The sequence below is a fragment of the Polyodon spathula genome, chromosome 16, assembly GCF_017654505.1.
Source record: "Polyodon spathula isolate WHYD16114869_AA chromosome 16, ASM1765450v1, whole genome shotgun sequence".
Lineage (NCBI taxonomy): Eukaryota > Metazoa > Chordata > Actinopteri > Acipenseriformes > Polyodontidae > Polyodon > Polyodon spathula.
Genome location: NC_054549.1, coordinates 17,486,188 through 17,509,646, shown reverse-complemented (window position 1 = coordinate 17,509,646; position 23,459 = coordinate 17,486,188). Strand labels below are relative to the sequence as shown.

The 23,459-nt window shown below is 42.3% G+C and overlaps 1 protein-coding gene across 2 annotated transcripts in view; it reads right to left on the bottom strand.

The window, feature by feature from the left end:
* The window catches only part of LOC121329314 (E3 ubiquitin-protein ligase TRIM62-like), a 42,115-nt gene extending 29,496 nt beyond the window's left edge, over positions 1–12,619 (bottom strand). Inside the window, exons 1-2 of one of the 2 annotated variants that reach the window (XM_041274864.1) lie at positions 12,596–12,619; positions 10,071–10,460 (exon numbers count right to left, since the gene is read on the bottom strand). In XM_041274864.1, the coding sequence (XP_041130798.1) occupies positions 10,071–10,460; positions 12,596–12,619 (414 nt within the window). Of the gene's footprint in view, positions 1–10,070; positions 11,310–12,595 lie in introns of those variants that run through there. The other variant, XM_041274863.1, reaches the window with a different exon arrangement.
* Between the last annotated feature and the right edge of the window lie 10,840 nt (positions 12,620–23,459).

The following is a 23,459-nucleotide window of genomic DNA, read 5'->3' as shown; positions in this document are numbered from 1 at the left end:
TTGAGGGCGCTGTGTAACAGGAACAGTGCCCAGTACTGGATGGTTTGGCAGTTCATTCCAGGGTCAGTCAGAAGCCAGCAATCCAGAAAGGGGGCAGAGTCGCAATGCCAGAAGTCATCACCTTAATGCGGTATGCAATGTGTCAGTCATGGATTGGAGGATACATCACTGAACACACATTGGTGTGTAGTTGCCAGTGCTATTAACGGTGCCAAACAGATGATAAAAGAACTCTTGGCACTGTGAATTCTGTCTGTGTGTTACTATTAGAGCACAGATTCACCTCTACACCTGCGCACTACTAACCACTTTGCCACACGGTCGTATGCTTTGAAAGCCTGTTCATTTTTGGATCAAAAGAGGGATATAGGAGAAGGGATGCCTCGGGGTGGAAAGAGAGAGGTCCATTATTTATAGTTAAATATTTAAAAATCAGACCGGAATCCATTGATTTGCACTTCACAATAAACTGCTTTTATAAATAATGACAGTTGAAAAACCTTTTTTTACTGCACCCTATTCTGCATTCTAAAATACTGTTTTACACTCTGTCAACCACTCCACCTGCACCACCTGGATGCTTTAGTCCTAGACAGTCAAGGATTACCTGTATGTATTGCATTTTTTTTAATTGCCAATTCACCAACCTCCATTATTTCCCCAGACAGTAGAATACACTACTTTGCATATTGTTTTCTGCATTCAGAGATTTAAAACCCACCACTTGCATCCTTCGCATTGGAAGCTCATTAACTTTCTCCATCAGCACGCAATGCTCACAGGGACTGAGAGAGTCCCAGCTCAACTGGATTTGATGTCGAGCAGCTGCAGATGGAAATGAATGAGATTTGAAACCCCTTTCAAGTCAGTCCCAGTGGCAGAAGGAAACTATCTTCAAACACGTATTCTTCCTTTAATTAAAAGTAGCCGAGTAAGACATGTTTCAGACTTCTGAAAACCCTCCATTTCAGAGGTGTCACTATGATGAGCTACTACAATTTTCTAATTACTAAACATCTCTATTTTTTATAAGGTGCACTCATATGATTTATACGGAACACGTTGCATCACAATCTTTAAATGTGATGTTTTAAATCACGTTGACAGCGAAACAGCTGTGATGGCTTCTCCCTTAGCCTCAAAGGAGCAACTTCATAAATATTTCTGTGTCATGACTGGTTGCCAAGAAACCACGGAAATACAGTAAAATTCCTGAATGTAAATAACTGCATTGCAAACAAAACTGGGTTTTAAAATCAAGGATCTATTGTTAGCAGCTTGAGAGTTTGTGTGGCAACAGTCCAACTGCATGGACTCATGCAGCATGACTGAGATGGACAGCACAAGACAAATGATCACTGTGTAACAGGGCAGAGGCTGGGCACTAACCGGTGACCTCACACTAAGCAAGACAGCCTTTTAACCACTGTGCAAAAGAGCCGGGCTTGTCTACATCCAGTTATATAGCTTTCAACCTCATCTCACCAAACGGGAGACAGAATCTGGAATGGCTGTGCTCCCTTACACCAGAAGGGTTCACCAAAAAAAGACAACTTGTGTATAGACGTGAACATGCAGAGCAACACCTTTACAGTCCCCTGAACTGGTCACTCATCTTCCTACCTGCAAGCAAAAGAGAAAAGCAGCTTGAATTAGCCGCAGATACACATTGCCTTTGGAGATCCATTTGTTCAAGTTTCAGTTATCCCTACAAGAATAAAAAAAAAACAAAAAACACATTTTGCTGTAAAGGCCCACAAGAAGGGGCACTACTGTAGCCAACATTCAATGCGTCCGTTATATGTGGTTTGGTAATTTGTGTAAAAACAGTCATTAATTTCAGAAATGGCACCACAATGTTATTGTACAGTAACTACGAGTCAGGTCTTGTCATGTTACCACATTACAATTAAGAAATGTTAATATGAACCGTCTCCATGCAGCAAAGTGTGTGATGAGCTCCTGAAAATAAATATCACTGCTTTTACAGTAAGAATTCCAACAGACACAATGAATATCACTGCTTTTACAGTAAGGATTCCAACAGACACAATGAATATCACTGCTTTTACAGTAAGGATTCCAACAGACACAATGAATATCACTGCTTTTACAGTAAGGATTCCAACAGACACAATGAATATCACTGCTTTTACAGAAAGAATTCCAACACTGAGTCAAGATGAGTGTTTTGACAGTTTTTATAGCAAAGCATGTCTTGTTAGACTCAGTTATGACAGGTACTGTATGTCTGCTCCCTGCTTTTGAGATTAGGTGTCTGTGGCAATCTAAGAGCAAAGTGGACCAAATTGGTTATGTTACAGAGACCAGCCAGCTAAACCCACACCCAAGAAGGACCAAGGATCATTTCCTTGGATTTAACACCAGGTTATTTTCATTTCTGTGCGGTCAACATGGAAACAGTTATTTCAGATACCTGCACAATGAAATACTCCTGATGTCCACAGACAACTCAATGCAAGGGACATGTGGACTGTTTCAGCATGGAGTGAGAATCCAGTCACATTCCTTGTGCAAACATGCCCAGTCATCTTACCTGGTGTCACATTGCACTGCCATCAGGTCAGCTGTGGCTGGGAAGATCACAACATTGCATTAATAAAGGACAGGCAGGCCATCTACTTTAAGGTTAAGACACCACTCGTTGAAGCAGGACAGGCATGCCAGGTTCACAAAACAATAGCAACACGGTTGTCTTTAGGTGAACAACCCCGAAATGCTTTCAAAAGTAGTTTGAAAGCTACATGTCTGCCAGAACAGACCCATCCACATTCACTGAGCAGCAGCCATCAGGGTTTAAAACCTCCACTCCAGAGATGCTTCTCATTGACAGATCCACTGCGACACCCAGCTAGCCTCGAACACAAACAGAAGCCAGCTTTACTTTTCCCTTAAATAAGAAGTTTCAGTAACATGCATGCCCCCCACCATGACCCAATATACAAAACCAGAGCCATCGTCAGTATCATGGAAAAGAACCATCATCCATGACATTCAGGGTCCTGGATATAGTGCTGGACTGACCATACACGGAGAATTGTGTGGATGGTGCTGGAAAACCATCTAGGTAATGTATCCCTTTTGCAATGGAGAATGCCTCACCTTGGTCTCCATTCTTCATAAAGCATGCCAATTTAATAACCTCCCTCGAGTAGTGATTTTTTTAACAGCACCTGGCCACTTTATTAAGACATGACCACCAGACTGGACTGAGCATTGCCCTGGTGTGGGGAATGTTCTCCTGGTGTACCTTAGGTTCCTGAATTACTCTGGAAGGCCAAAGGAATACGAATAGTTCAGATATTTAAAACTTCTGGACAATGATTGTTTCTGCTAGAAACGATGGAAATATGCATAGAAACTTTGGAACTTATGATCCTATGATGCTGCCAGCCAAGTAGTACTGGTGCTGTTAATAATGGTTCAGGAGAGAGAAAATATTAGATTTCCCTTTAAGAGGTTACTGTTCCCCTTGGATTCCATGGTTTTAGTTATAACCGCACCATTAGAAAATGGGATACATTCCTCTTAAAAGCAAAGTCAGATCCAAAATGTTCTGCCACCTCGCAAGTTGCTTATTTTGCTGCGTCAAACCATGCAAATAAAGTATATGGAACTGAAAATAGTGCTTTGTTCTTTTTGCTGCAAAGACAAACACTTTGCACGACAGCTGCTTACTTGCCCAGGGTGCTTTGCTCCCAATTACGTTTTACTTTAGTGCTACAACAGAAGAATGATTTGCAGTCAGGTCATGGACTGCGCATCATTGAGGGCTCTTTATTCAATACATTTCTACAAATAGAAACTTAGATACTCAGACTGCTCTCATTGTCAGTCTTCATTGTATTTGCAGATTAGTATTCTAATCTGGCACAAGTTGTGGAAAGCGGTCTTCTCTGAATCTGTTTTAAAGTGATTGGTACAAACCAAACACTTCCAGAAATCTTACCTGTTGGGCACTGCCATTCGTTACACGTCTGAAATGTGCCGCTTTGAAAGAAACACTTGGAAATGCAAAACAGGCAAGATGTTTAAATTATTTTTGTTAGCTACAGCCACTTTAATGAATATCTTGTTAAACCAATAAAGGCTTAGGGCAAGGGGAAAACACAAAACAAGGAACTGCTTAATGGCCATATTGACAATGCACTCCCTGCACCACTGTGATCAGACAAACTGCTACAAAAACAACTGGTGTGTCAGAGTTCTTTATTAAAGCGTTTTAACATCATGGGCTTCTCTTTAGAAAATAGTGTTTACTTAAATACATTGTGAATATGGCCCAAGTGATACATTCTGCAATTAGTATAGAGCTAGTTTACAGAACAGTACAATTGCCGGTGCACAGCAAGCATCTCGTGCTGCTGTACTGTAGGTTCTCCCCTGCTCTGATGAGAGTCAGCCGTGAGGACTAGCGCACAGTCCTGCTCTGTATTTTTTGGAGACAGCTGCTTTCTCTTACCAGGGCCGAAGGGCTCTCCCGATCTGCTTGGAAGGGTAAGAATTAGTTCAGTTGCGTCTCATGGATTGTATTGATCTGTGATTAAAATAACCTGTATGTAACCTTGTTGGGTTGTGTCCCGTTAGGGATATTGTTATTCGCAGTATAGCATCTGTGTATGTAACTGTGTGTGTGTGTGTGTGTGTGAAATAATAAAGGACCTTTTGAAATTACTCTGTGAAGTAATTGTCTTATTTACCTCCACATCAACTTCCTTTTAAATTTAAAGTAATTAAATTTCACACAACACACGCCCCAGGGAGTCCGTGCACAGAAGCCAATGCAAATTGAGCAAAAGGCGGCAGAGTGCTGTACTAATTAGTTCCAACATCTAGATTAAGAGAAGGGAGGTTTTGACTTAACATACGTTCGCTCTTGTGATGTATCAGTCAAAATGTGGTTCTCCAAGAGGAGCTGGCCACCCTAACCTTACTGTGCAAGTGGGTGTGACACAACCCGCATTCAAAGCACCTGAACTGTCACTGGTACATACAGACTTTAGAAATCACTGCCAGTGTGTGGAAAGGTCCCAGCAAGGTTCTGAAGATCTAAGCCTACAATTTTCCCTGGGGGGGAAAAAAAAAAAAAAATTATATATATATCACATGCATTCTCCCCCTCATTGTAAATGTATTACACTGGCAAAATTGCCCACAGCGGAAAATCAAGCCCAAGTACCAATTAGTACAACCAATTAGAAGCCAGAACTCGTGCAATAGAAGGTCACCTTGGCCTACATTTGCACTCCCCATGAATGTCTGCACCAAGTGTCATAACAATTGGGTGAGCAATTCCCAGTACAACCAAAATTGTGAATGTGTGCACAGCACACTACATGCCCATCGCCAGGGTTGCACTGTATACAAATCCACAGGACACCTGCGAGACAACAAGAGACAATGACAGCGGACTGTCTCCAGTAGAAAACTCACTGGGAGTGCCTCCTTTAGCTAAAATATGTAGTTTACAGGCAAGCCTGCAGGTGCCGGGCCAGACTACTGGTGCACAGTGAGCTGAGGACACCCTGGCCGACCTAAGCCCACCCAACCCCCCTCCCCGGGCAGCGCTTGGCCAATTGTGCACCACCCCCTGGTAGCTTCCGTCCACGGTCGGCAGTGGAATAGCCTGGACCCAAACTGACAACGTCCAGGCTATAGGCACGCCACATGAGGTACCTTTACCGGATGAGTCACTCAGGAGCCCCTTGAAGTGATGCTTTGAACCAAACTCTTAAGTGGTCTCATAGACCCGATTAGACTAGCTTCCCTACAGCTTGAGTTGTGAGAACCAGGGTCTCTTAAACAAGCCGGTTCTGTATATAGATCTGAGTGGAGGCTCGAACCTCAGGGTACACCTTAATACCTTATTACATCACAACTCTAGACAAAGAACAGCCCCATTCTCCAAAGACTACAGCTACCAATAATAAAGAACAGTGCTGATCAAGGTGTGCGATACCAGCCAAGAGATAGTGAGGCAAGAAACTGATTTTAAAACTAATTTAACAAATGCACTGGTATTATACTCAGCCTGAGCTACAGCACCAATTCAGCAAGACTGCCAAGTGCAGGAACCATTTTCCCTTTGGTGCACATTCTTTAGTCAGCAAGGACTGGGGAACAACTTAAACAGCATAGGCACGCACCCTCATAGACACAGCCCATCTACAAACAATTGGGACCTGTGTGTTAAACCAACTGTGCAGCAGGTATTAGAATCACAGAATGGGAGAGGGTGGGAGTCTCTGATGGGTAGATCGCTTTCAGCTAAAAGGAGAAGCAGTGCTTTCATATGAACACTACTGCATCTCCACTCTCCAGCATGCTGAACTTACATGAAACACACAGTCTTAAACTGAGGGAATACAGAGCCACTTTGTGGCTTAGAACTTGGTTTAGGCAATACAGCAAAGTTGCCTCAAACTAGGTCTCCTGATCCAGGTTTCAAGCCACAGTTCCTGAAAAAGCAGCTTCAAGTTCCCCGAGTTTTATTAATACTATGACGCAGAAACAGTGCCGCAAAATGACTCTTGAGTTTATATAGGGTACCAGGGGCAGCTGGTTAAGTGTTCGCTTGCTCGCCGAACCCCCAGTCTCCTATTAATGAATTGTGCTTCCACTCTGGGTGATGTGCGTTCTTCTTCTGGCCTTAATTTTACTTCCACTTAAGGTCTTATTTTTCCTGTTCCTGGTCTTTGAACTTGGGATTGATTTAGATTCAGGGACAACTTAAACTTTAATAAATACACATTTAAATTGGAGTACACTGGGTGTGTTTAACATATCTGTCTTATTTAAACATCTCACTTTTTATATTATTTATTTTTTTGATGTATGAAAACTGAATAATTGAAATGCTTTAGACGGCTGACATTCCTGACTTTATTAAAGTAATCAAAATATTTTCCATGATAAAAGACATCACAGATGACTTTCTGTATCGTTTCCAACAAGAAAGAGATCCAACAAGGACAGTGATTCGACCACAAAGGTTCGGCCCCCCGGACCTCACCCCCTCACCTGCATCTGAGGTGAGAACACCCAAGCATTTTGGCCACCAGCCGCCACTCCAGGGTATATATACTTTACGTGTGTAAACATGTGTTGTTGTAAATATGCTGCAAAATGAAGTTGCCGCAGATATTTCCTGTTCAACAGTACACTGTTGTAACTTGCCTCCATGCTTTTCTGTGGTTTCTCTCTCTAGTTTCACCCAATGCTTCAACATCGATGCTGGGCCAATCTCGTTTTGCCTATGCCAGTTACTTGGGCGAGTCTAGTTTTGCATTTCTACACTCTCCCCTGCCAGCTTCCAAGTGCATGTCGGGGTACCTGCCTCGCCCCTGCTTCTGACAACAATGTAGCGACTGTGTGCTGGGTTTCCAGCGGCAGTGTAGAAAAGGCAGGACAATAGGGCTAGTTTTAACAGCAAAACGACTATTAGCTTTCTTTCTCTCTCTCTCTCACAAAAAGTTAAGTCAAAAAGTCTCACTCCTCCATACGCACAGGTAAACTCACCACTCACACACACAAAGAAAGAGAGAGAAACTGTAAAGTGCAGGCAAACTCACCACACACAACAGAGAAATAAAATTTTAATTGTTCGTGTTCAAATCTTCTTTAGTTTCATCTTGCTTAAATGACAGTTAAGATTGTAACAGGGTCAATTGTGCCCCTGTTATATTTCACAAATTTGTGTTACTTGTATGCTTTATTTTCATAATTGTACATTTTGATTTGATTACTGCATGTTCTCCACTCAGTCCCTTGTAATGCCTTATAGGGCAATGAGTAATTGATCATTTTACCCACCTGTGTGTGGTGAGTTTGCCTGCACATATGGAGGAATGAGACATTTTGACTTAACTTTTTGGGAGAGAGAGCTAATAAAGAGTTGTTTTAATCACTATTAAAACCAGTTGTGCCTTTTCTGCACAGCTGCTGAAAACCCAGCACACAGTCGCTACATTGTTGTCAGAAGTGGAGGAGAAGTATGCTGGCACATACTTGGGAGATGGCAGAGGAGAGTGTAGAAATGAAAAAAAGGACTCATCCAAATCAATGGCATGGGGGAACCAGATTCACCCTGCCTCGAGGTTGAAGCAATGGGAGAAACTAGACTCGCCCAGACTAGCCCCAAAATCCAGTGATAACTGTTGAAAAAACGGGTTTTGCCCATTCGTCTATTATAAGCTCTGGGCCAATCAATCAATCATTCATACAATCATACATTAAGGAGGCTGTGTGGTCCAGTGGTTAAAGAAACAGGCTTGTAACTAGGAGGTCCCTGGTTTAAATCCCCACTCAGCCACTGACTCGCTGTGTGACCCCGAGCAAGTCACTTAACCTCCTTGTGCTCAGTCTTTCGGGTGAGACGTTGTTGTACGTGACTCTGCAGCTGATGCATGGTTCACACACCCTCTCTTCTCGGCTCTTCTCTTGCAAAGTGCTTTGTGTTGGTGATCCGCCATGAAAGTCTCTCTCTCTCTCTCTCTCTCTCTCTCTCTCTCTCTCTCTCTCTCTCTCTCTCTCTCTCTCTCTCTCTCTCTCTCTCTCTCTCTCTCTCTCTCTCATATATAGCTCTGGAAAAAATTGAGACCACTGCAAAATTATGAGTTTCTCTGGTTTTACTATTTATAGGTATGTGTTTGGGTAAAATGAACATTTTTGTTTGATTCTATAAACTACTGACAACATTTCTCCCAAATTCCAAATAAAAATATTGTTATTTAGAGCATTTATTTGCAGAAAATGACAACTGGCCAAAATAACAGAAAAGATGCAGTGTTGCCAGACCTCGAATAATGCAAAGAAAATAAGTTCAGATTCATTTTTAAACAACACAATACTAATGTTTTAACTTAGGAAGAGTTCAGAAATCAATATTTGGTGGAATAACCCTGATTTTCAAGCACAGCTTTCATGCGTCTTGGCATGCTCTCCACCAGTCTTTCACATTGATGTTGGGTGACTTTATGCCACTCCTGGCGCAAAAATTCAAGCAGCTCTGCTTTGTTTGATGGCTTGTGACCATCCATCTTCCTCTTGATCACATTCCAGAGGTTTTCAATGGGGTTCAGGTCTGGAGATTGGGCTGGCCATGACAGGGTCTTGATCTGGTGGTCCTCCATCCACACCTTGATTGACCTGGCTGTGTCATGCCAAAGCTGCCCAATTCCAGCCTTGCTGAAGCACCCCCAGATCATCACCGATCCTCCACCACATTTCACAGTGGGTGCGAGACACTGTGGCCTGTAGGCCTCTCCAGGTCTCCGTCTAAACACTAGATGACCAGGTGTTGGGCAAAGCTGAAAACTGGACTCTTCTGGGGGTGCTTCAGCAAGGCTGGAATCGGGCAGATTTGTCTTTGTGAAGGACGCATGAATCAAGCCAAGTACAAGGTTGTCCTGGAAGAAAACTTGCTTCCTTCTGCTCTGATAATGTTCCCCAACTCTGAGGATTGGTTTTTCCAGTAGGACAGTGCTCCATGCCACACAGCCAGGTCAATCAAGGTGTGGACGGAGGACCACCAAATCAAGACCCTGTCATGGCCAGCCCAATCTCCAGACCTGAACCCACTGGCAACACTGCATCTTTTCTGTTATTTTGACCAGTTGTCATTTTCTGCAAATAAATGCTCTAAATTACAATATTTTTATTTGGAATTTGGGAGAAATGTTGTCAGTAGTTTATAGAATAAAACAAAAATGTTCATTTTACCCAAACACATACCTATAAATAGTAAAACCAGAGAAACTCATAATTCCGGGCCAGACTACTGGATAAATGAAAATGTTTTTGGAGTAACTGAAAAATTATTGCTGTTTTTGGACACCATGGGTCTGATTCTCATAGCTTTTTTTTTTTTTTTTTTTTTTTTTAACTCCAATGTGTAAAAAATGTAATAAAAAAGTCAAACTGTTAAATTAAATACGTGCTGTGTGTATTATTAGTTTTGTAATTTTGACAGGTTTTTCTCCTTTTGAAACGTAATCCAATTAACTCATCGGATGGGTTACTGTTCCACCAGACAGTGCTGTGTTTCTTACCTGGATTTCCTCGAACGCCTCGTCGATGCTGGTCACGTGGTGCTGTTCGTGCAGAGCTGGCTCGTCGCAGAAGAAGCAAACAAGGTTCTTGTCGCTAAGGCAGAAGAGCTTGACCTTCTCATGGTCCTTACACGGGTACGAGTTCCGCTGGGCGTTGAGGATGGCGTCCAGTGGGAAGGCAGAATACCTCTCCACAATGTTGGAGAGCTTGAGGCTTGGGGAGAGCTGCGGGTCCGCAAAGGTCCTGCGGCACTCCGGACAGTCTCTGGTGCTGTGCTGCTGTTGTCGGCTCCAGTGCTCAGTGATGCACTTCCTGCAGAAGTAATGCTCACAGCCGAAACTCACGGGGTCCTGGTAGATGCTCAAGCAGATGGAACACAGCAACTCATCCTTCAGACAACAAGCCATTTGCAAATGCTGGGGGCCCCGAAACATCCAGCGGTCCTAACACCCGAGTCTTCCACTCCTGCTAAAACACACTCACAGTCCACAAGCCGTATTGGAGAAAAGCGAACACACCGCTTGAAAAAACAAAGTGCCCGGCTTACTTTCAGATATGTTTACAGACTTGTTATCAAATCAGGTTTTCATCAGATGAACAGACTTAATCCACAGGTTCACTGACTAGAACAGCAGATTCCTATTACGCACACACTGACCTGGTACAACGGCTGGAATTCCCAGAAAGTGGAATGAATCGAAACTCCGTGGAATACTGTGGTTTACTAGTTTCTGTGCTTAATTGCATAAACCACTTTTCAATTACAGTTACAGCTGCCCTGCGCTTACCACACTACATATAGTTCAGATATAATTGAATGCTTTTGTCGTTGACTACTACTTGCAACAATTCCCTATCAGCAACGTGACAATCTGAAACTAATCCGAACACAAATGTATCTGTAGCAAAGCTCCCGAGAATGATACCCACTCGCTCGCTACAACAACGCGTTTCGAATTACAACATTAATTTTCTTGAACTTAATCTGCTATCGCATCTAATTACAAAGAGACTCCCGCGGATGATCGATCTTTCTCTGCGCTTTTTATAAACTACACCGCTGCCCTAATTAAAAATAAGCCGTTTTGTACAGATATCCTAGTTTATGTCCTTGGTGCTAACACGTTATCCTCCGCCTTGATCTTTCTTTTCAGTGTTAAGCTTTTCTGTTTCCAATGTCGGATCTATATACTATCCGACCCTTTACGAGCTCTCCGGCTTTATTGTGCTGCTTTTGTCCATACAGGAAGGAGCAGGACAGAGCAATGGAATAAACCAAATGTTTACCTGCGCGTAAACTGACGGGGGGATATACGTACACATACACAATTAAAAATGCAATTTCATTTTACATGTTGTTGTTTTTTAAAGCACGGTAAGTTTTGTAATACTAAACGATGAGTTTATTGTGTACGTGTATTTCATAACCGTTTCAAATCAAGAGATATTTGCCTTTCAAAACGGCAGTGTTTTAATGCACCCCTCCGTGTCTGTGAATTCGCGTGGATTCTTCATTGTTCTGTGAGCAGGTTCGATGGCTCTTGCAGCTCTTTAAAACAGGTGGATCTGAGTTTTAGATGAGGGGCACGGTGGTAAGGACAGTGCTGCGACCGAAACAGGTAGTTATAATTTAGTCTGATGTTAAGGCACTTTTGCCTTAAATAGTTGTATATTATTTTGACATATTGCTACTTGAGATTCGAGGATTTTGGTGCATACTGCACGTGTTGCATACAGTATTTCAGTGGTATTCTACATAACTTGCAGTTCATTATTTGTACATGAAAGAAACATTGGTGTGCATTTGCGCCGTTTTGTGGATATAACCCGAATGTTGGGTCTTTGTTCTAAAAATAAATCTTTGGAACGGTAATAATAGGCATCACGCGACAAGCTATTTACACCGCACCTGTGCAAAGAGTTAAATCCATTAATTTCACGCCGCTACAGTTTCTCCGCTTCCCAGTAATACCTATTAACCCTATTAACAATGAGGGGGCTGAAGTGGTACAATGAACTAATGAGAGGGCGTTGACCATATCAGAGTTGCGCCACAGAAAGGGTGTAAATATTACATGAGCCCTCTATTGCACACAGCAGTCGTGTAAACAGACACTGTCACTGTGGAGAGACACTCAGGTAACACATGCAGTTTTCATTCTGCATTACTGGGCTTACAGAACCCCTGAAAAATAAATGTTGAAAATGTGCAAGCCTATATGTGACATTTACAGTATGCACAAGCTACTGGTGGGCCACATTGAAGTTTTTATAAGGTAAATGTTTAAACTGCCTTCAACGAGTTAATCAAGAAGAGATAGTGCTTAAACGTAAGACTGTTTTTTAATAACTCATGCTATCTGCCTGCCAAATATCACTCCGTTCCAGCCAGCACACCCAGTTTTCTTTAAAGCTATTCCTGTTTTTTTGCTATCCTTTCCTGTTTGCAGGTATTGTCTGTGCACTGTGCTGTTTAAATAAGGTAAGCGTGCAGCCAAATTATAGAAATCAACCCACTAGGCACTGGAACTGTCCTACTGGCAGCCATCCAAGAGCTGCCATGCACCAGGGCCTGTTTGAAAAACACCTGCAAGTAAATTGCAGTAGACCAATCCAGACAGTATAACTATATTAGCAGAACCACCGCTGAGTTCCAGTCCCAGTGTTCAAATCGTTCAGAAGGAAAATGTTACCATCCCTCACTGATTACAGCTTCTAATTCACCAGGGAAAAAATCCATGAGCAGAAGGACCTGCCAACCAAGCATCAATGTCTGTTTGCTATTATGTCTTAAGATCTACTTTTCAGCCTTCAGAAGGAAAAGATCAGATTTCATTGGTTTAGGTACTGTAAAGGTATCTCAAGTCATCACTTCAGATTATGCAGAGAGCAGGACGAGAGAAGGGCATATAATGGATACGGAGTAAACATTCATAACAGAAGGCAGGAAGCACTTTTTACACAGAAAGTTTATACCCCCAACCCCCGGGGTTAAACACAGTTTCATTTTCTGTGGACTGTTGTTATCGATTTGTTTTATGATTATAACGAACTGTACATTACGTGCAATTTCCTTGTTCTCTTTAAACAGTATAATTTTCATCAAAACCAGGAAGGGGACACTTCTTCCTTGTCTGACGTTGGGTCTAATAAATACCAGGACAACTTGCACTGGCACGAGAGGCCCTCTGCTCTTATTTACTGATCAGTCTCGTCCCTCAATCTCTTTTGTACACGTTGGAAAGGAAATACAGAGCTGTGAAAAAGTATTTGCCCCCTGTCTGATTTTCTGCATTTTTGCATATTTCTGACACTGAATGTTATCACATTTCAACCAAAATCTAATTGTAGATAAAAGGGACCCTGAGTGAAGAAATAACACAACATTTTGATACTTATTTATTTATTTAAGAAAGTTATGCCCCCATGTGAAAAAGTAATCGCCCCCTTAGACTCAATAACTGGTTACGCTGCAACCAAACGCTTCCTGTAGTTATTGATTGGTCTCTCACAGCGCCGTGGAGGAATTCTGGCCCACTCCTTCATGCAGAACTGCTTCAACTCAGTGACATTTTTGGGGTTTTCGAGCATAAACTGTGGGTTTCAGGTCCTGCCACAACATCTCAGTGGGTTTCGGTCTGGACTTTGACTAGGCCATTCCAAAACTTTAAATTTCTTGTTCTTCATTCTGATGTAGACTTGCTTGTTTGTTTCGGATCATTGTCTTGCTGCATGACCCAGCTGCACTTCAGCTTCAGCTCACGGACGGATGGCCTGACATTCTCCTGTAGAATTTTCTGATACAAAGCAGAATTCATGGTTCCTTCAATGATGGCAAGTCGTTCCAGGTCCTGATGAAGCAAAGCATCCCCAAATCATGACACTACCACCACCAGGCTTGACCGTTGGTGTGAGGTTCTTACTGTGGAATGCAGTGTTTGGTTTCAGACATAACGTCTCAAACGTAACGAGGCCCATGTTAGCCAAAAAAGTTCCACTTTTGACTATATCATCTGTCCATAGAACATTGTTCCAGAACTTTTGAGGATCATCCAGGTGCTTTTTGGCAAACTTGAGACGAGCATTCATGTTCTTCTTAGCGAGCAGTAGTTTCCGCCTGGCTACTCTGCCATGAATTCCATTTTTGCCCAGTGTCTTTCTGATGGTGAAGTCATGAACACTGAACTTAGCCGAGGTGAGAGAGGCCTGCAGATCCCTGGATGTTGTTCTAGGGTTCTTTGTGACTTCCTGGATGATTTTACGCCTTGCTCTTTGAGAGATTTTGGCAAGACAGCCACTCCTGGGAAGACTCACTACTGTGCCAAACTTTCTCCATTTGGACAATGTGGCTCTGACTGGTTTGGTGGAGCCCCAGACCCTTAGAAGTGGCTTTGTAACCCTTTCCAGACTGATAAGTATCGGCAACTTTTTTTCCAGAGGTCTTCAGGAATTTCTTTTAATCGTGACATGATGTGCCTCTAGAACCCGTGTACTGACAACTTCACTCTGATGGTAAGGGCTAAAGTTAGTCAGATTTATATTGGGCAGGGTTGCTAAAACGTTAATCCTTATTCAAACAGCTCAAATTAAGTATTTTTATCAAACAGAAGTTCAACTATATTAATATCATATACACGTTTAGTATTTGAATAATGGCTATTTTAGACAAGGGCACTGCAGAAGGCTTTTACGTGACTGAAGGGATGTTTAGCCTGTCTGTCGGTAATCTCTCTGGTCTCTGAGTTTGTGCAGGCCCACCGGATCACTAAGTAGTAAGAAACATGCACAGACATGTTTGACACGGATATTATGTTTCAAATATCTGAGCAGAAATGCTAACAGTAATTTCTGTAATAAAATTGCCTATACAAACCTATAGAAATCAAAGTAAGAGGAATATTAAACCAAGAGAAGGTAGTCGTCATTGGGTTAAACTTCCACACTGTGCCAGGGTGGCGTCATGGCCCAGGCTGGTTACCGGCAGGAAAGAGACCCAGAGACAGAAAGCTGCAGTTTTAAAGTGCTGTTGCGCACTTTATTAAACAAACTGGAACAAAATAAACATGGCATGAGGGCCAAAATAAAAGGTTCAAACAAAATAACAACTCGCTTGTAGGCTGGGCATTACCCTTCACTACAATCTTACAAAACAGTACCAAAAAAAAAAAAAAAAACACCCCCAGACTCCTTCAAGAGATTTTGCTCTATTTATACAGATAGCCACTCCCCAATTAGCACTCAATTATCTAATTGGGAAATGGCCCCATCCCTCCCACCATACATTCCCACACACACTTAACATTTTAGGGCTTTCACCTTGCACACAAACCTATGCATATTATCAAAGGTATAGGACTATTACACCAAGAGACGGTAAGCTCTGTTTTGTCCAACTTCCACACCTAAACATATTAACATTGAGTTTCTTTTCGTATTTCTAAATTGACTCCCTAATTAGTAATTCTTCCTTTCTCACACACAATTTTTTTGGTCTGCTTTTCACATGTTGACTTTTTTCAAATAAAGCCAAACCACTGTCCTCTTCTCTAACAGTGAATTCAAGCCGTGTTCCGATGCCCAGTTCAATGATGTAGCTCTTAACAACATCCTCATGGGTGACCCACGGTTGACAAACATTTGTTAAAACTCAAGATAGGTACTAACAATCTGCCAAATAATGTCTAAATGTTTACTTTTTTTTATTCGTTAGCAACCATAGATGATGATAGTTTCTCATTGGGTCTGGACTACTCACATGACCCACCCACTCTCATCCATGTACACAGGAGAGAAGGTTAGTGCCGTGTGGGAAAGTGGTAGCAAACACATCGCCGTGCACTTTTACACAGTTTATTCTTTTACACAATTCCATCTTTGTTCAGCAAGTTAAAAAGGTATGTGGGTGTGGCAGGGGGGAAAGCCCTAAATGTAAATTGTGCATTGTGTGTGTGTTGGGAATATAGGGTTGGCAGGGAGGGGGTTAAAATCCTCCTTGCCAGAAAATGTGAGAATGTGGCTGGAGCCTTAATTGAATGATTAATGATTAATTAGGCTCCAGCCACGTGATACTTAAGAAGGAGAAAATCCTCTGTTTACAGGTTGGTGTGGAGGTGAATGTAACCTGTATTGAACCTAGGACACTGTGTACTGGTCTGTGAAGGTCAATGCCCAGCCTGACATCAGTCTTTGTTACAGTAGTGTTTTGTGTAACCCTTTTGTTTTGGCCACCGTGCCTGGTTGCTTGTTCCTGTTGGTGTATATTTGGTGATTAAACGTGTGCACCCAGTGCTTAAACTCCAGCTTCCAAGAGTCTCATTCCTGACACTGTCCTGTTACAGTGGGCAATAGTAGACTTCACAGGTTACAGTACATTCGTAAAATAATGTTTCCTATTCAAAAGCCTCATCAATTTACAGTGAAAGTTAAGCTTGAAGCTTAAACTCTAAGAAAGAGGCTTGCCATGGATGAGGGTGTTGAGGCAGAATTTGAATTTTACTAAATATAAAGCAGGTAAACATGGTTACTAATATGGGTGTGATTCGATTATGGGGTACATTTTGTTACAAATATATGATCATTTTGCACCAGTAGGCTCTCTGGTGCTAAACTTCATAAAAAGTTTTTATAAAAATAAAAATAAATAAAAGTTTAGCAGCAATTTTCTAAATGATTTGCGCCCCTGTTCAGTGGCATAGCTAGAGGAATTGTTTAGGGGTGAATTATTGAACTGTGTGGAATAATAATATCAGCATATGTGCATAAATTCTCGATCCATCACCAGCAGCCACCTTAGATCGAGCGTAATTTGGAACAGTGTAATTCAGCCACTCATCCGTTGGATTTGAACGAATGTAAAAAAGATTAAAAATGAGATCCGGTAACAAGCAATATTCACTCGACATCAATGAATACAATAAAGCAATTTGATCCTCGATCACTTATTGTTTGTATACATAGTCTTCATACGTTTTTTTCAGGAGGACAATGCTTTGCAAATACACCCTTTAACTTTTTAGCCAATTGTACAGTTTCTAAGAAATTGCCAAGGTTGCAAAGACAGGACAGTTGCTCAACTACAAGAAGCAGCTTGCTGTTTTTAATTCCAGCAAGGCTTCGCACTCCTAGTGGAAATCTGTATTAAAAGGGGCTGTATAGGTGTATAAGAATAAATACAGACGCCCTTCATTTAGCCTTGCAGTATTAAAATGGAGGCTGTGCAGGTGTATACGAATACAGGTGCCCTTCATTTAGCCTCCAAGGACACAGCTCGCAATGTGATTTGATTTCAGGGTTTCAGTTTAGATGCAATGTCTCAGTGGCTCTGATAAAGACTTGCTGACACTGCAGTAGAAACATTAACGGTGACTAATGCAGCTCATTCCACTGTCTCCTTGGAGAGCTACCCTACACATTCCCAGCAGGTAATTAAAAGATGATAGTCTGTTACACTTGGGTAGTGTTGAATTTTTAAATCTTAAAGTGGGAAACCCTCCTGCAGGCAAAGTCCTGGACTGTGAAATGTATCATTCAATAAACTTCTTAGTCAATAAGGAAAGCAGGTAATTGGTTCATACCAGAAGGAAGGCATTGAAGGGTTGGGGACAGTTTCTCCCTGCAGCAACACTAACCGAATGTGTACAAAAAACATTACTACAATTATAACAATAAAAACTAGTATCTGTCATGCTGATCCTCCATGGGTCAAACACCAGTACAGTCTCTCAAGGCACTTCGTAGGCTTGAGCATCTGAACCCTTTTAAAAGTGAATCTTGGTAATAAATAATAAAACACAGTGAAAGCATAGGCAAGCATTGTAAATCACAGCAAGGTATGGTACAACTTAGGCAAGCAATGTAAAGCACAGAGAGGTATGGTAAAGCAGAGGGAAGAATTGTAAAGCACAGATAGCTATGGTAAAGCATAGGGAAGCATTGTAGAGCACAGAGAGGAATGGTAAAGCATATTAAAAGCATTATCAAACCATGGTAAACTACCCTTATTAAAGTTTCCCACAGTAAACACAAAGCAAAGTGTAATAAAACACAGTGGAATCATGGTTAAGCACAGAGAGGTAAAGTGTTTTCCTTAAAATATTGCAAACCTTGGTAGCTTTGGTAAATGCATAGGAAAGCATGGGAAAACTGCATAATCACCATGCAAAAATACTGTGGTAAACTTCACTATGGGTAGTTGTGATGGAGAGCGAATGAATCCGAATCAACAATCTCCCTCTCGACCGGTGAGGGCACTGTACAACAGGAGCTGTGGGCGTCCTACTGAATGGTTGGGCAGTTCATCCCAGGGACAGTCGGGAGCCGGCCATTCAGGAAGAGGGCGGTGTTACGGTACCTGGAGTCATCGCCCTAGTACGGTGAGCGAAGTTTCAGTCATGAATTGGAGGAGACGTGATTGAACTAGCTATCGGAGGGGGTGGGGCTTAGGGTACTTTAGGGGGACGTGACGCCGTAATCGTCTCCTTTGTTGTGGTTAATGGGAGGAGACAAGGACGGAACCTTGAATGAAGTGTGGGTTCATTGAGAAGTGTTGTGTTTGTTTTGCCAGACGGCTGATACGAAGCTGGAGCTGCAGCGAGAAGCCCGGACCTGAACGTGCACGAGCACCAGCACTCAGAGCACCGCACCTGCAACCAGAGCACCCAGTTTGGAGACGTGTTTTTTGTGGTTATTATTTCAGGACTGCAACCCCTTTGTTTTGTAGCTGGTAATCCCAGCTTTATTATTTTGAGTCCAGTTTTTGCTGGCAATACCCATTGCTGGGTAGAGCCAGCTTTATTATTTGAAACCCGATTTAAAGGGCATTAAAAGAAACCTGACCGGTAAACTTTGTGTTTGTCCTTTGTTGGAGCACCTCAAATCACCTATACACCGGAGTACTACAAACCACTTTGCCACAGTCGTGCATGAATCTATATTTTCTTTAAATGCAAAAAACAGAATCATAAACCACTCTCTACAAAATACAATGCATTATTGTTATATAAATACCTTTATTTCCTTTGGAGATTAGACGTGACTAAATAATACATGATTCTAATAAAATGGGGGTCAAGATGGCTGCTTTTACAGAGCCACATGTTACAATGTTTAATTGATAAATTGCTTTATTAGTTCATTAGAAAATTATAAAACAAAGGAAATGTTTGTTTAGAGAGGTGGTTCAGTGAAGGCAGTAGCCCAGTCTGAATAGGAGAGCGTGTAGGAGAGTTGGTGTGTAAGGGAGTAGACACTACCAGCAAAAGGATGCATGGTGTGGGTTTTAAAGAACAGGAACTTAGTTCTCCACTTCACTCCATGGTCCCCTGATTCTCAATGTAGTATTCCAATATATTTTCCAGAAATATATTCTCTCGGGTGACACTAAAGGGAATCCTAGGAGAAACACACCACACAAAAAGAAAGAAAGCATATAACCAACACAGATGCAATGGCATTGTTTCCAAATGTTTATCCTCCTGAACGAGCCCCCAGAAAGAGAATACATGTGCACCAAATGCTGCTATATTTTACAACTCAGGAGGCAGGCCACTGCTTTGGAGGAACAACTTGCCAACATAGTGGAAGTTGAGCATTGGCAAATCAAGCACTCAAAGAGATACATACACCACTGTTCAAGTATGCCGAGGAAGAAGCAAAGGAAGAACCAACCCAACAAGTACGCACCCCTGCAGGAACCCAGACACCTCAAGCACTGTACAGCACTTTATAGCAGAGCGGAGTACGCCATCTAGAGTGACAAGCGAAGTGGCAGCACACCTGGGCACACAAATGCAACACAGCGCAACACGAAATGCATCCCCCACGGTGAACAGTGAAGGGACACCCGACAAGCACAAGCAAACGCAGATACCTAGCACTGACACTCAAGAGAACCAGGGGAGAGAAGTGGCAACAACCTAGCACTGACACACAAGAGAACCAGGAGAGAGAAGTGGCAACAACTGAGCACTGACACTCAAGAGAACCAGGAGAGAGAAGTGGCAACAACCTAGCACTGACACTCAAGAGAACCAGGAGAGAGAAGTGGCAACAACTGAGCACTGACACACAAGAGAACCAAGAGAGAGAAGTGGCCATAACCGAGCACTGACACTCAAGAGAACCAGGAGAGAGAAGTGCCAACAACTGAGCACTGACACACAAGAGAACCAGGAAAGAGAAGTGGTGGTAGTAGGAGAGTTCTTCCGTAGGCATTGTAATTTCGAGGCTATTATCCTGTCTCTGTTTGAGAATGGAATAGGACTGTAATTTTGAAGCTATTCCTTTCCGTTTGAGAATGGAATAGGACATTGTAATTTTGAAGCTATGCTCCTGTCTGTGTTTGAGAATGGAATAGGACATTGTAATTTTGAAGCTATGCTCTGTCTCTTTTTAGAATTAGAGCCCATTGTAAGAATGGAGCTGGACTCGGCGAGGTCGTGAAGACCCTCCAGCTACATTGCTGAAGCGCCTGCCCAGCTCACAAATGATTCTTGTGCAGATTGAGCCCCTCACTTGAGTATTATTATATATTTACTGAAACCCCCATGTATCCTTGATTGCTACACTAATGGAATGTAATCACTAATAATGCAGCAGGTTTGGAGTTAAGACCCTGATGCACCGTATCATTGTGTGTCAGGCTGCTGAAGCCTGCAGCTTCCACCTGCTAGGCAATCCAATTATTTAGTTCAATTTGATTGATTTGTTTGAATTTCGCCTCCCCGCAGAGCATAATTGCGATACAGCATCTAATCGCCAGCGTCCTGCTTTAATTCAGTTTTCCAGCTGCGGCCAGGCTGATGCACAGAGTTCAGGTGTGTTGTAGAATATAGTAATGTTGGAAATCCATTTTCTACACACACTGCCTCCCTTGTCATTATATAGTTCCGCTCTTCATTTCTTACTGGTTTCCTTAACTTTGCAACATTCTGAAAATATTTTTTGACGGACCAAAGCCAAATGTTTAGTCTTTTTTCATTGTTGAACTGAGAATCATACACTTATGTGAGTGGGTGATGTTGTCTCCACACCCAACTGGTAAAGTGTGAAAGTGCTCTCAATGGTGCAATTAAAATAATTCTCTAATAGGTTGTGTGAAGTTGTCCCCACTCCTTCCTGTAATTAACCAACCAGCTGCTTCCCCTATTGACTGACATACTTTCAGCCAGTAACATGCTTTGACACAGAAAACAGTGCTGCAATGAAATAACCAAGGGGGTAAAGTATATCCTTGCACACGTCAGAATTGCTCTAAATGCAAGGAAATTAAATTAAGAACATGAGGGAAAAAAGGCTTGGGCAGAATTGTAATTTTTTGTGATTCCTTAAGTAAGAAAATATTTTGCTGGTAGAATGACTATTGGTTTGTTAATTCCAAATATCACTTTATTAGTTGTGCTATTAACAGTTGCTGTTCGATTCATAACATATCAACGACTCCCTTCACACAACAGTACAGCCACCACAATCCAAACACTTACCAGCACGTTGGATACACTGAGGCAAACAAAGACAAGCACATAATTGGCAGACAGTGGTGTGCTGGAATCTGATGCACAGTGTGTTTGGCATCCTCAAAGTGCGCTGGATGAAATACAGTTTGTAACAGCAGGTAGGAAAGGAAACAGTGAGACGAGCAGGTTGGATTCACCTGTCACAACGTCTTGTCTGCTCCAGCGCCCCCCCCCCCCCCCCCCCCCCCCCACTCAAGCAAGCAAGCATGAAGGTCAATGCAGCGCTCCTGTGAGACCCCAGCCAAGATCAGCAAGTCAGCATGACCGAGAATTGAATAAGCAGGCTCCTGATTCCCCTGTAATTCACACGGTAGTGCCTTCACAGAGTGAGCCACTAGCCATTTAAAAAGGGATTTTATCATCTGCATGCTGGTTTATAAAATTAGTGCTGGAATTTTGCTAGATTTGAATCCATCCAGTTCCCTCTTAGACACTTTAGTTGATCTGTCCTTGTGACAAAGTGATAATGGATTCTTGTTTTAGATCTCCTTTCCGACCAGTGAGGACGTCAGGGAGGAGGAGCAGTCATCCCCAAGGGAGGTGGAAGTCGGCCACCTGGAAAGGGGGCGGAGCCGCGGTGCGCAATATCATTGAGCCGGTCGGGAAGCGCGGTGGCAATCAGGGATTTGTTGACGGTGGTTGCCCCCGCTGACCAATCGGGACGGGACGGGACGGGACGGGACGGGACGGAGAGTACAAATGGGGGTGGCCCATGGTTCTGCTCCTTCTGACAAGGTACAGAGAGAGGCAGAGAGACAAACAAAGCAAAACAAAGCCCGGACGAACGAACAGGTGGTTTTATTGTGATCCTGCTAACCCCTTTGTTTTTATATCCTAGAGCACTAACGGGACACTCCAGAGAAGTGCGTCGGAGGAGCGAGTACCCGGAAGTGCTGGGGTCACGGTTGCTGACCCAACGCGAATCCCGGCAGCTCAGGATAGGACTGGTTTCATTATATTTTTAAGCAAATCATTTCGGATGTAAACTTGATTAGTTGATGTTGATTTAGATCAAGGGGTCTCTATATTTATATTTGTGTGAATACTGAAAACGTTTTAATATTATGATGTATTTTCTTTATTTTTGTGCTTCATCAGCTCCAAGCCTGGAATATTTCCGCTCATGGATTCACTGCTCATGGGTTATGTAGTAACAGATTCTGGGAGTTTGACCATGTTTGTTACGCTTGATAGTTCCATACGGTCACAACTGAACCGAGTACATTTTTCTTTCACACAGGGTCTCGGCACGGTCCGGTTTAATCGTACCCGGGAGTGTCTGAAGCTTTCACACTGAATGCAAACGTACCGAACTGTACTCGAGTACGGCATTTCAGGGGAAACGCACCCAGCGCAAAAGGGCTTTTAAATTCGTTATCAAGATGTTGCATTCTTTTTAATAACCCTGTTATTGATATCGTTTTCCACAAACACAGTTCTCCTCAATTAAAAACAAACGTGCAATATAAAACTATTCCAAGAGGGGAAAAAAAGGTACATGAAAAACACGAAACCCTAGAAAACAAAGTATTTTGACAATATTTTTTCCTCTTCTCCTACCAATGACATTCACAGGTGTTTAGACTAAGCTGGGACTTAACTACTTGATATCATCCAAAACTGAATTGTTATGCTCTAGTATTAGACAAATACTGTTTGAATTTGGAGAGAAATCAGGTCGTTTATTAGTTAATCAGCTTAAACATAACACAGAAAAATCACCTATTCGCACTATCACAGATCAATATTACAAAAACATTACAGATCACAAAAAAAAATCAATGAAACATTCAAGTCCTTTTATTCTAATCTATATACACCTGAATCTTATCCTGACATAACCCAAATAAATCATTTTTTAGATAACTTAAAATG